Source organism: Cydia strobilella, chromosome 1 (genome assembly GCF_947568885.1).
Source record: "Cydia strobilella chromosome 1, ilCydStro3.1, whole genome shotgun sequence".
Taxonomy (NCBI): domain Eukaryota; kingdom Metazoa; phylum Arthropoda; class Insecta; order Lepidoptera; family Tortricidae; genus Cydia; species Cydia strobilella.
This window is the reverse complement of record NC_086041.1, coordinates 28,306,366-28,320,803: the sequence shown is the minus strand read 5'-3', so window position 1 is coordinate 28,320,803 and position 14,438 is coordinate 28,306,366. Positions and strand designations below refer to the sequence as shown.

The window sequence follows — 14,438 nt, the reverse complement described above, 5'->3', positions numbered from 1 at the left end:
GTAAAATACATTTGCACCCGTGTGTAAAGCAAAACTTTTCACCTCACTATAGCGAGGAAAGTGCAACATGCAAAAAAACAGCTCATAAAAAATAAGTCTATTTGTACACATTATAATCATCATCAGGTTAATTAGAAAAATGATTAGCCTTTGACGCCCGTCAATTGTTATTGAACTATGTCGGCTCCATTAATATGGTTGCGCTACCATTGGGTAGGTACCATTGGGTTTCGATTGCGACAAAGATAAAATAATTATAAAACTGTCAATTTTAGAAGACTTTATTTTCTTTTTTGTAAGTAAATGGTAATTCTTAAGATTTCGTTTAAAATCAAACGTTATATCATTAAGTAGAAGGCAAGTATCTGTATCACATAAAAGTATACAACATACAACAAGAGAAAAAGTAGCTTTGCTGTCGCCGAAACGTCTAAACGTTATAAAAAAAAACGAAATTGCCTCGTGTTCTTTAGCATTCGTTAATACTCGTAGTTACAGAAAAAATCAAATTCGGTACCTATTTTTAAATATTGCTTGTATGTAGAACCAACGAGTCTACCACCAAGGCAAGTCTTCCGGACCCCCAACTACTAGAAATATCAGCCTCAAAAAGTATATAGCCTAGGGGATGCACAGAGACTTTCGTCACTATTTCTTTCAGTTTTCATTTTAGTATTTATGTCACCGGGTTATTTCTCAGACCATTTAAACGAAACATACTTATGTTATTTTCTCTTATATGACTAAAAATAAATAGTACCTATTTACAGTGTAATATACACTAAAATCAAGCAGCTGTTTTAACATTTTTTTGTTGGCTGGTTTTTTAATACATTGGGACAACTAGACAAGACAAGACTGTAATGTTCTTACAAAATAATTTAAATTAAAGCACTGAGTATTCTTAAATGTACAATTAAATATCTAATTTCTATGACGACGATTCCTCTTCCGTTTTTTATTGCCAATCCTCCTACTCCTATATGCGTGAATGTTAAAGAATTTATTTTCATTACCTAAAAATTCATCCATCCACTTTTGGTTCGGTTCTTCGACAATATTAAAGTCTTCTCCGTTGTTTATTTCTTCAAAGTTGTCTACGGCCTCATGGTTTTGCGTTTCATGGTGTTCATAATGTTGGTTCTTGTAGCCGTCGTTGGTGTAGATGATTTTCTTGTGGTGGTAGTTGTCGTTGAAAGCGTTGTTCCGGAGGAGCGTGAAGACGGCGCTGGTGAGCGCCATGTTGTTGAGCATCACCACGCCCATGACCATCATCTTGAGCGCTGGCAGCATGAACGGCAGGATGGCCGACATGATGAGTCCCGGTATGAGAAGCAACGGAACTATCGAGTAGAACCGCTTTCTTAATTTCTTCATCGAGCTGCGCGCAGACTCAACGTCATTGTCTGAAACTAAACACGAACATATTATATAAAAACATGTATATAGGGGTGCTAAGCTAACAGTTTTGCTGGCTGTACGTACTTAATCAAATATATTGTGTTATCTTGTGTATATAAACCTACGAGTTCTATTATCAAAAACATAAATGTCAAAAGTTATTCTCCGCTTTGAGAAAAGGAGGTATTTAACTTAGCTACTTAGACTAATATGTATGCCCTTGCGCTTCGATTTGCTCGTCTTGGCGGGGGCACTACCGTGCCCCTAGATTATCGTCCTTATGATCCAAAGTTACTCGTGCTTATAATAGTATTTCAGCTTACAAAAGATTCTAAAACATATTCAAATGGTGGAATTTCGAGCATTGTGCTTTCAAGGCATGAGAGACATACAATTTAGCTCAGATTAGTCTTAGGGTCTCCCTCGAGACAGACAGACACGTTTTTTGGAGGAGAGAGTGCAATCTACTTTAATGTATGTCTCTGGCCAAGACAATTGATTATATCTTTGCTGTGACCATCGGCCACGTAGTTTGCGCAGTATACAACAGATGGCGCTGTGTTTTGCTTAAGGTGGTTCGACTAGGTTACCCAAAGCTTAAACCCCGCTAGATGGCGTCACTTTCGCAAATTTTCAGGTTTTATTTTTTTATGGAATAGTGTTGGTATCTGTATACTTAAAAGTATGTTTAGCGCACTCTTTACATAAATATTGAACTATTATAATAAACATTGAATACTTCATTAGTGCAAAAAACACTTTTAAAGTCGACAGAGTGTTTCTGTCATGCTATCTCCTACTATTACTCACACATGCAAACAGTGTTTCCGTGATGCTTGTAGTAGACAATTTCATGCAGTGTAAGTATGCTGCAATGGCGTTGCGGTATGTTCGTGGAAATACGTGCAAGAGGATTCGGGTTCGAGACTGGTACGTCAGGGGTACTTTTTTTTGTCCTTTTTGTGTTATAGTATGTTTCTTATACCTTTTATTCTTCGAATTCTTGTCCGATTACGATATAACCGAAATATATTTCAGTGATATCGGAAACGGCTCTAACGATTTCGATGAAATTTGCTGTAAGGGGTTCGATCTAGCTAGGTCTTATCTCTGGGAAAGCGAGCATTTTTGAGTTTTTACTTATGTTTTCTTTTTCTACCAGATATTCAGTATTATTAATAAATTAGTTTATAACGTTTTATAAAAATATGTGACGTTTTGAACTAAAAGGTACCACATTGTCGGTTGTCGATTAGGTTGATTTCATTTTGAAGCTTTATGGAAATATGACAACAATAAGTAGGTACCCGTTTGGTTGAAAACGCCACATATATTGAAAACCTCACTTTCACAAATCTCACCTTTTTGGGTTCTTCCAACTCAGAATGGAGGATGGAGAATACTGACGATTCTTAGTAGCACTAGCCCAAGGAAGTCCAGGTTTGTAAGTGTTAGGTATCAGTTTTTTTTTTAAAGGGCTAAATATAGTTCTACAAGTAAAGCAATCCCTTACTGCCCAGCCTCTATAGTATTTTTCAAACTGGAAGGGTACGATGATAGATTTCATCTCCATACAATTTATAACCTAATAATGCCAAATGTTGCAAAATTATATTGAATTGAGATCTATCATCGTACCCTTGCAGTTTGAAATAGTTATTTACGATACAAGTGCGGAAAAGAGAAAATTCGAAACGAGTGGCAACAGATTAAAACACGACCGCAGAGTGTTTTAAATCGACACGAGTTGCGAATTACCTATTCGCACGTGTATCGTACAACGTTTTACAGTACATATGGCCCTTTAAACTTTCGACATATGCATGAAATGTGCTCTTTACGCACTAGGGCGAGAAAGTTGCACCATATGTACTGTAAAATACTTTTTAGTACATATGGTGCTACATATACGTTACCGCCCTAGTGCGGTAATTAGTACAATACGTGCATATGTCGAAAATGTAAAGGGCCATAATTATGTACTGTAAAACGTTGTACAATACTCGTGCGAAAAGGTAATTCGCAACTCGTGTCGATTAAAACACTTCCTTCGGTCGTGTTTCAATTTATCGCCACTCGTTGCCAATTTCCTACTTTTCGCACTTGTATCGTAATGTACTAATAATAAAGTAGTAATTGTAAAATAAAATTAAAACTTTTTTTATATGTTTTTTTTTTGGATTCAAGTACAGTGAGTAACAACATTGCATGGCCTTCTAATTATAACTATTATAGAAAACGGGATATTTATCATGTTTATTTATATTATTTATTTCTCGATATTTTGGCCGGTCTTGCAAGACCAGTCGTTGTGGAGATCCCTGGGGAGGCTTATGTCCAGCAGTGGATGTCTTGTTGGTGTAGATGGATTCACACAACAAATGAAATAACATTTTTTCATATTTGTTATCCGTAGTTGTCCCTGTACCTGAAAGAAAAATAATATCATGATAGCACAAAATCTCTAATGTTATAGGAAGAAAGATGATGCAACAATATGGATTCTAATAAAGTTATCATTTTCTTACCTAGTAATAATTTTATTGTGTTTTTCATTCATAGACAAAATTCCATAATTTTCATCCCCAGGAAATGTTTTATTTTACTTTATTGCAGTGAGGATGTCCTGATTTTTCTGGCTAATGAAGGAAAACATTTTATTTCCAAGAATGCCTCTTCATTTTGCACAATACCTAAAAAAACCTAGAGTTAGTGACACATTGACTATTCGGCAACCAAAACAGTAATAATTACATTATATAGGTATTGTTCACTGCTTATATCTACCAATACGGAAGAAGTGAGAATTATTTTCTAAAAAGATCGGCACGAGAAAATTACAATGTACAATGAAGGAGTGAAACTGTACCTACCTTACGAAACTTCACCATCATGAATTCCGCTTCAATTGAGTCTGAATTTTTCTGGATTTTCGCGGACCAGAACACCGATGATTTTTGTAACTTGATTTAGACGTTGCTATCATTTTCAATTTATACAAACAAATTGACACAATAAACATGACCCCATGTGTCAGTGTCAACACTGTCAAATAAAAATGCACTAAACATGACGGCACTGCAAATCCTGCCAGGTCGGCCAGGCAACGTCGCCAACGTCATAGAGTGGCAACGCCGCACGCAACGTATTTGTACACGACATTTGTGACACACACATACGTAAAATTGATGAAAAAATTACGTTGATTTATGTATGATTTCTGTATGAAACAAAGTTTTTCTATTAATTTAGCGCAAACGAATATTCGAAAGTAGATAAATGAGCATATATTTGTGTAGTAATAGTGTGTAGTGCCTTAATTAAAGCAGATTGAATTTTGTATGAAAATCGAACCACCTTAATATGAATACTATATGCATACTGGCACAGAATAAATAATAGTACCTACGTACTACCCGACCGTATAGAAAGGAAACTTTCTACAAAACCGAAGTTTGATAGCGGTTCAGGGACGAATCATGCTGACCCTTTCTAATATATGGCACTATCCCTTTCGGCTATTTAGGGTTGGCAAAATTACAAGTCATTATCTTATCTGTGGTCGTGCACACAAAGGGACGTCGTGTCAACCCTAATAATGGGGTTGGCCGGTCAAAATAATTAGCAGATGGCGCCAGCATAGCTTGCCCTGTCAATCCCTAGAATTGTGTCAAATTTTTGTTTTTTTAATGCCCTGGATGCCAGCCCTTTAAGCCAAATCTCAGAAAAATGGGCAAGCTATGATGACGCCATCTCTGCAAACCTTTGACAGTTGCCAACCCAATGCTGAGCCGAACGGAGCCGAGAATACCCCAAAGGAGGAGTTTCGTACCTCTGATACTGTCCATAACGGACAGGTACCTATCCCAGGACGCTAAGCACGAAGAATGAAGCTGCAGTAATACAGCTGCAGTTGATACCCGAATGTAACCTCGCCACCATGAATGTAACAGACCACATGCGAGTTCTCGCACCGTCGATCGGAGCCTGTTTTTCATACCCCAGTGGGACGGGTGCAATTTGGTTTGACACGACACAACACCGATGATTTTTGTAACTTGATTTAGACGTTGCTATCATTTTCAATTTATACAAACAAATTGACACAATAAACATGACCCTATGTGTCAGTGTCAACACTGTCAAATAAAAATGCACTAAACATGACGGCACTGCAAATCCTGCCAGGTCGGCCAGGCAACGTCGCCAACGTCATAGAGTGGCAACGCCGCACGCAACGTATTTGTACACGACAGTTGTGACACACACATACGTAAAATTGATGAAAAAATTACGTTGATTTATGTATGATTTCTGTATGAAACAAAGTTTTTCTATTAATTTAGCGCAAACGAATATTCGAAAGTAGATAAATGAGCAAATATTTGTGTAGTAATAGTGTGTAGTGCCTTAACTAAAGCAGATTGAATTTTGTATGAAAATCGAACCACCTTAACGAGAATGTTCGGTCGGAATTGTATGCATGGCCTTATCTTTACTTTGAAATCATTGATACCTATACATTGGTCAGTCAATGAACCACTTCATGAGTCCCCGGCAACCTCGATTCTCCATACAAACGTAGTTACGCTCTCATTTTAAAACGACTTATTAGATTGCTCTTTGTACTTGAAAATCTTAAAATAGGATAAGGAAACCTTGTAGTTAAAATAGGATGAGGGTATATCTATGCACATGCATGTCTTTTTTTTAACTATGGTATCTGAAGCTACATAAACTAATTACAGAATTAGTTTGTGTAGCTTCAGATACCATAGTAAAAAAATTACAGCGAATTTGTTTTTCACACAAAACTTGTTTTTGCTATATTTTGTTTGTTTTAAAAGCTTGAGCTATATAAACTAATTACAGGAATCACCTCATGTCATTGTATGCGAAAAGTTTTATAACAATCCAACACGTTGTTTTAAAATAAGAACGAAACTCCGTTTGTATGGGAAGGTGAAATTCGGCCGAGCTTGCCGGGGACTTAATTATGTAATAAATTTTTGAAAGTGTCGTAATTATTCATGGCCTACGATAATTTTCAAGTAACTCGTTATCCGATTATGGCTCAAACAGAATAAATACATGCTAATGTATGACTGAAAGTCACGAGTTAACACATAAACAACACATTTTATTTACAAACCATGGTCAAACCTGCTTTGATTTAAATGGAAAGTAGGTAAACTTTTGTACTATAAATAGGATTGAGGTTCGCTTTCCATTATGGCGACCGATTTTGAGCCGATTTCGAAACTGAAATTGAATGAGGTATTAGCGTACGCATAAGCTTACTCGATGCATGCATTAACGTGGTGTGGCATATAATTTTCAGTCAACTGTGTTTTGAATGAAATTGCAGCCAAGTACTAAGTAATTTAAATTATAAATAAGTAGGTACCTAAAATCATTAAAAAAAACACTGAGCCCTAACCATTAGAGAATTTTATGCAGGAAAAATATCTACATACCTACGCATGTTTTTAGAATCAGCTAGTCATCTGATAATAATCTCCAGTAGTATTTTTCCTGTTATTATTCATATCGTGTATGTTATACTTAATTTAAAAATGAATTTGAGATAACTCTTACCTGAATAGACATCCACATTGAGAGCCCCGTTTTCTCTAGAGTTCAGTTGTAACGAGTACCCAGAACCTACGTTTAACTTCAGCGATCGAAACTGAAGCAACTTTTTCGCGCCATCACACAGTTCCGAATATATCTGGTCGTCAGAGGTATTAGTGTATTTCTGCCATGGAAATCTCTCGACGTCCTCTGTTAGGTTGAATGTTTGTTCCCTGTCGTTGAGTAGGTGTTCGGCGGCGTTTGAAGCGCGCCAAGCGCTCAGTGCGCTCAGGCATTTCGCGGGGCCGAGTGCTTGGCCGCATGTCACTAGTTTTCCGACCGGCGTGCCTTCGATACGCAGTGCGGCAAGTACCTCGGGCGGCACGTCGAGCCTGCGAGCGCACACCGGCCACAAGGCGAGTGTGAGAATGGCAACGAAAGCGCGCATCGCCGTGGACTGAACCGCAAGATAACTCGGTCGCTCGATCTACTCACACCACTTGGAAGGGACTTTGCCGGTCGGGCCACTGACATTCTGTTATGTATCGAGCACTATGCACCTGTTAAGAAAGACTTTCGCAGATATGCCTAATTTAAGATTGACTGTCGTTGTGTCCTCTATTTTACTTATACCTACACCACCGGCGGCGTGTGTCTGTGTAGTAATCTTTATTTGTTTTACAAGGGGGCAAAGTTGTTGTTTAACCGCTCGTGCTAATATTGATAGCGAAAGATTCCAAAATTGAACCACGAGCGTAGCGAGTGATTCGAAAAATGGAATCTTGAGTGTTGCGAGGGTTTCAAAGCACGAGGGTTAAACAAATTTTGCCACCGAGAGAAACACAAAATTTTTCACCACACCAATACAAGGAAAATACTAACTGTAAAATATCCAACAAAATCAAAGCAAATCAATTCAAAATGAATGTTATTAAATATTTATCAATCAAAATCATCATTTAAAAGTCAATTCTACCAGAAAACAAGAAAACAACTGAAAATTTGCATTTGATTACTTTGTCTTACATGTGAATAAAATGCAACTTTTTAATCAGTTTTTGAACAAACAAGAGAGCCTTTACTAGCTGGTGTGGTAAAAACTATCAGGTTATATATTATTACCTATTTATTTATTTTCATAGAAGCTCATGATGGTCAAAAAAACATATTCATTTGAAATGTAAAAAGACGCAAGAAACGCAACGCAGTTCTTCTTCTACAAAAAAGTTTTGAGATGTATTGTTAAACCAAGTCGGTTATTTTAGTCAGTACAAGTACAAGTGTGTATATGTTAGGGTATGGTATAGGTACGGCCCGATATCATAAAGCGAGGTTTAGACTACCAAGAACTTGCATGCAATTTAAGTTACATTGCCGACTACTAAGGTAAAGTGCATTCAAAATTTTGATCAGATACCGCAATGTAACGTAAATGCATGCAATCTCTTGCTAGTCTAAACCTCGCTTTACCGAGGGAGTGTCCACCTATTTTAACATTTTAAAACCTTATCAATGTTAGACATCTTTATTTTTGATACACATATTGACTTCAGGGCTTTATCCAGCATAAAATTAGAGGAGGTTGAAAATGGCTTCGAGAAAAGGATGGTACGGTCGTGGCTCTTTGTTTTACTCGACTTGGCAGGGGATCTGCCCTAACCCCAGAATAGTTATTTGTTATACAAGGGTGCAAAGTTGTATTTTACCCGCGAGTGTTTCAACACACGAGAAGTAAAATATATTTAATTAGTCAATTCGGTTCGTTTGAAGCGCGGAAGCTCGATTTGCCAAACACACATCGAAGCGTAATAGGTCAGGATTCAGGAAGGTTCGCATGAAGAAGGGTTTGGATATTTCAACTTCATTACATTTTAGGCCGGATACACGATTTAATTATTATTAAACCTTCCTCACCCGTTAATAAATCATGTGTGATTAAGGATAATAGAAGAGTTCTACGAAATTGTTTCGTTTATAACCCAAGAAAATTAAAGAAATCTGCGGAAATAATTCGTGTAGTTTTAAAAATTGGTATAGTTGTACCTTGTGGTGTCCAGATGAACATACTAAAAGTCCTCGGGGGTGGGGGGTTAGCTAAGGGTGTAGGGGGGGGGGGGGGTTGAAGGTATATTTTATCATATTTTTGCTCGTATCTCGAATATCTGTACGAATAGCATTATAATTACTTCGAGCAAAAGTTTCTACATAAAATTTTCTACAAATTAGGTTATATTTATTTTTACTCTACGATTAATACTTTAGGAGCTACAGGGTGTTTAAGTTAACAAAGAGATTTAAAATAGACGAGATAAGAAAACGTCGTTTCCTCGTAGTTGTTCACCATAACTGAAATTTTGAGTATAGAATAAGCAATCAAGTTGAGTCACCTGCTGATCAAAAATAAAAATAAACCGGCCAAGAGCATGTCGGGTCATGCTCAGTGTATGGTTTCGTACTTCCCGGCAGAATATACTTTTTGCAAAAACTCAAAAATGGCTTAACCGATCAGGTTTGCTATAGTTTTCCTTGAAAGTCTTTAAGTTAGACCATGGTCGAGAAGTGGGGATGAATTTTTTTTTTCGCCTCAACCCTATAGCGTGGGGTGTCATTGGATAGGTCTTTTAAAATGAATATGTCTTTAAAAACTTTTTTGAAAATTCGCTTTGAAAGTAAAAATAATGTTTGTGAGTCCCCCTCTAACTTTTGAACCACGAGTCCCAAAAATATGGAAAAAATCGTGAAAGTAGAGCTTAGTAAAGAATTTCATAGAAAACTATAGCGAATCTGATCGGTGAAGCCGTTTTTGAGTTTTTACAAAAAGTATATTTTGACGGATGGGTAACTACGGAACTCTACACTGGGCATGGCCCGACATGATGTTGGCCGTTTATTTCTATAATTGATCAGCAGGTGACTAAGCTTGCTTATTCTAAACTAAACATTTGAGTTATGATGAACAACGACGAAAATACGACGTTTTCTTAAATCGTCTATTTTTTATCTCTTTGTTAATTTAAACATTCTGTAGCTCGTAAAGTATTGACCGTAAAGTAAAAATGAATATGACCTAATTTGTAGAAAATTTTATGTAGAATCTTTTGTCCGAAGTAATTATAATGCTATTCGTACGGATATTCGAGATATGAGCAAAAATCTGAAAAAAGATACCTTCAACTCCCCCCTACACCCTTAGCTATCCCCCCACCCCCGAGGACTTTTAGTATGTTCATCTGTACACCACAAGGTATAACTGTACCAATTTTCAAAACTACACGAATTATTTCCGCAGATCGCCCATTTTCGGCTTAATTTGACGTAGCTATTATTGGTAAATACGAACTTAGTTATTTTTCTAACCGTTTACAGTCACATTTATTTTATTTTGCTCTTAATAGATTTTTATGTATAAGTAATGTACCGGTGTTGACATTAATCTCTAGGGCAAAGTTTGATGATTAGATGTTAGTGATGTTACTACATAGGTATTATTTATTATATGATTAGGTACTAAACATTTTACATTAGGTTATGTAACCAGTTTTTACATATATATACTTAATTTATTTTTTATTTTAGTTATTATTTTAATGCAAGATGACCCTAACACTTTTCATTTCATCCTTTACTTCATTACAGATAATTTATATAATATTTATTATGTTAATGTTATTTAGACAGGAAAATGAGGACTACGCAAGGCATGAAGTCTGCCAGGACCAGGACACTATCCTAGATTCTTGGCATAGCAGGAAATGGCCTATATTGCCAAAATCGAGTGCATTAGCAATTAGCATACGGCGGCCGCCGGTCACGGACGGATTGTCGTCGCGCGCCGTCGGCGACGCACTGCTCGGATTTCACTACCACCGCTACGTGCGGCGACTTCAATACTCGTGTCTAATTGTGCGACGAGACAATGCGATACTTCATATGTTTTATTAAACGGTAAAACAAGCTTCAAACAAGTCGACACTTCTATAATATTTTTCAAACTGGTACGGTACGATGATAGATGTCATCTCCATACAATTTATAACCTAAAAATTACAAATGTCGCAGAATTGTATTTAATTGACATTTATCTTCGTAACTTTCCAGTTTGAAAAATACTATAATGGCACTGAAATATATTGTTTGTTCACACGTCACGGCATAAATGGCGTGAGGCGTAAATTTTACACCAGGCCGTAATTTTATGTAGGTATGTTATTATTATTCGAATTTATTTTTAGCTCCTTCGCATTTCTAATTATTCTTTTGAACTATGATTTCATTTGTGCGCTGTACTTTTACACATTGTAAAATACGTAGTGTCTCACAATGTTTAATTAAAGAAATTCGAGGGTTGGAGATCTGAGGACCTACCACGACCAACTTCGTTAATTCGTTGTTTTATTTGCCTCTATCGCTGCAAATACACCCCAGGCCAAAAGTAGGGAAACAAGCTTGTATTTCAATAGAAAAGTGTGATTTTTTAAGCGATGGATTTTATACTACTCATTGACAATTTGGTAAAGATAATAATAGAACATTTTAAAAGTAAATTAATTGTAATAGTTGCCAATTCAACATTTTGTCATGAAGGGTAGGTATAATTATGTAACTTTTTCCTACTTTATTTTTTTAGCTTTTTGACAATATTTTAGGATGTTTTGATATTAAGCGTGTATTTTTAATCTTTTGGGTTTGCCTAATGTAAGTCTTAGTTTACAAATATATACAACAAAGATAGAAACAAAACATGAGATATAAAAGAAAACAACGTTGTTTCCATACTTTTGGCCTGGGGTGTATGCAAGGCAGATTACGAATTTTCTATTTTTCTGGTAGGCTCTTCGGTAACACACAAGAGGGCTGCCGCGAACATCAAGGACCATCCATTTGGAGTAGCTAGATCAGTTCACCAAACGCGTTAGCTCCGCGTAGCATTATTTCCATTCGCATTTTTCCCCACTAGTTGTTTTCCGTTCATGTATGTAGGTACATCCCTATTCGCATGGGCTAACAGGCGTTACTTTCTCTTATAGATTTTTATTCCACTCGTTTCTTTTCCAAAAACATGAGCGATAGAGATAGGACATACCTATAGTGAGTCGGTATTTTGTCTAGAAGTCTTCTAGAAATCGATTTTCGCTCATGTCATCTCGGATATGGGTATATAATTATACTCGTATTTAGTATCAATGCATGCAGTATGATGTCCTGAACACGAATATATGAGATGTCAAGCGTGAAAATGGTAGGTGTGGTTGCGACGTCATAATGTAGGCAGTACAGTGTTTTACTTTTAAAGTGAAACTTTTGTTCTATCGCCTCAAATTTATTGGTCTGTCTTTAGCATGTCGCATTAGAGAATTACAGCATAAGTAAAATTCTATTTTATTTCTAGTACTTAAGAGTTTATGGTCGTTAAAATAAACTTCATTATCGGACTAAACTTTACAATACTTAATTCACGAAGGCTGATATTTGCTTATAATTTCATACAAAATTTTAAGGACAGTACCTAGAACTTATTAACCTTGAAATCCTTAAATACGGTGAGGTTTAAATAATACGCCAAACTCTCTCTATCTACTAAATTCTACGGTGAATGGCATAATAGGAAGTTTACAGTTTACAGTAGTTTTTATCAGGAATAAGTAGGTACTAAATTCATAAACAAACCTACATACAATCATAGCCTTCTTAGATAGATGATAGATAGAGAGATTTGTTATTCAAAAGTTGTACATAAAAGTTAAAGTTTCCTGCAAAACTGTTTTCACAGTTTGTTTGTCTGTCTTCTTCCTCCATTTAGGTTTTCCAGTTGCATCTTATTTACAAACGCTTACAAACATATATTTATATGTAGGTAAATATATAAATAGTAGTAATTGCAGTAGTAAATTTATCTCGCAAGTACGGGTTGAAAAACTACTCTGTGTTAAAATAATACATTATATCTATCTTATGTTATTATGCGTATCTGCATGCTAAAAAATTAAAAAAATCATTATATGAAGACTGAATTTCATAAAATACGTAGGTAGGTAGGTAGTAGGTAGGTAGTATAGATAATTAAAGTACGTTATTTTACATAATGAAGACCGACATTGACTAAATGTAGCAATATCTATGAAAAGGGACCTAATTGCGGATGGCGCTTACGCCGCTCTGGGTCGCGCAGCGTTGTATTTGTACCTATCGGAGTATCGTTTATAATGGCGGAAGCGCCATCGACAATAAAACCCCTATTCGTAGATAACGTCACAATTATGATCTTAAGGAAAGAATACTTCAATAAATAAATGTGCGAAATCTAAGACATTAGTAATTCGATTTCGACAGTTAATGGCGTTATACTGTTACGAGGTAACTAATAAAATTGTCAAAAGTTGACGTTTGACAATTCAATAACAAAACAAATGGCGCCTACAGCGCCATTATCTGCAGCTGTCAAACTCACGGGCACGATTTTTATTTTAGGAAAGTAAGAAAAGTCGTACTCCTGATTTGATATGTATCTTTAAACCAGTTATAAAATTATTGAATCTTTGCTTTAATTTACAAAGCTGCTTCACAGCAAGTTGTAACTAAATATTAGGTAGGTAGGTACTACAGTAGTGCAGTATATCCGTAAGAATTAAGCGTAGTTGCATAACCAATCATTTATTATCTCGATGAATAATTTTCTTCTTCTAATCTTCATGTAGGTATTGTCAGAATGAAACCGTTTATCATTTACAAATGAGAGCAAACAGAGTAACGCTGTCACAATAATTTATCTAAAGATTTTTTCCTTTCTTCATTATCCTGATCTTGACGGGACTTAATCTCTTTTACAGTCGAAAATTGCTAATTGCAGCCGAAAACAGTTTTATAACAGCGTGGATTTAATTTGTAAGGAAAATCTGGTCCCAACAATTAGCAGACAATTTTGTTTGTTCGCCTCATTACAAACATATAATAACGTATTTTTAACCCCCTACGCAAAAAGAAGGGTGTTATATGTTTGACGCCAATGTCTGTCTGTCTGTCTGTGGCATCGCAGCTCTCCAACGGATGGACCGATTTCGATGCGGTTTCTTTCACGTGAAAGCGAGTGGACTTGCGGTGGTTCATAGCTATGTTTGATAGAAATCGATAAAGCAGTTTGAAGAGTATCAGCTCTTTTCCAAAATGATGTGAGGCATATACGATTATGGCATAAAAATTTGGGATATAGTGTGAACAGTATAGCGGTCATAATATTCTCTTCGGTTACCGCGATAGTTACTCATGAAATAAAACTATGAAAACGGATTACATTTATCGCATATATTGAATTTATAATAATACATCCCGACGTTTCTGTGTATTTCTGTTTCTGTGTGTGTCTCTGTTTGTGTGTTGTCGACGTGTCTGTTTTGCTGTAAAGGGTTCGAAACGTCGGGATGTACCTATTGTAAATTTAATATACGCGTTTTCATAGTTTTATTTCA

General features: G+C 36.2%; 1 protein-coding gene across 1 annotated transcript; it reads right to left on the bottom strand.

Annotated features, from left to right (window-relative positions):
• Nucleotides 1-843: 843 nt before the first annotated feature.
• Nucleotides 844-7,527, bottom strand: LOC134747455 (uncharacterized). Its single transcript, XM_063682081.1, has 2 exons — nucleotides 7,000-7,527; nucleotides 844-1,412 (listed from the first exon to the last, which is right to left on the bottom strand). Exons 1-2 carry the CDS (start codon nucleotides 7,421-7,423, stop codon nucleotides 925-927), a joined length of 912 nt encoding a protein of 303 aa, XP_063538151.1. The 5' UTR covers nucleotides 7,424-7,527; the 3' UTR covers nucleotides 844-924.
• Between the last annotated feature and the right edge of the window lie 6,911 nt (nucleotides 7,528-14,438).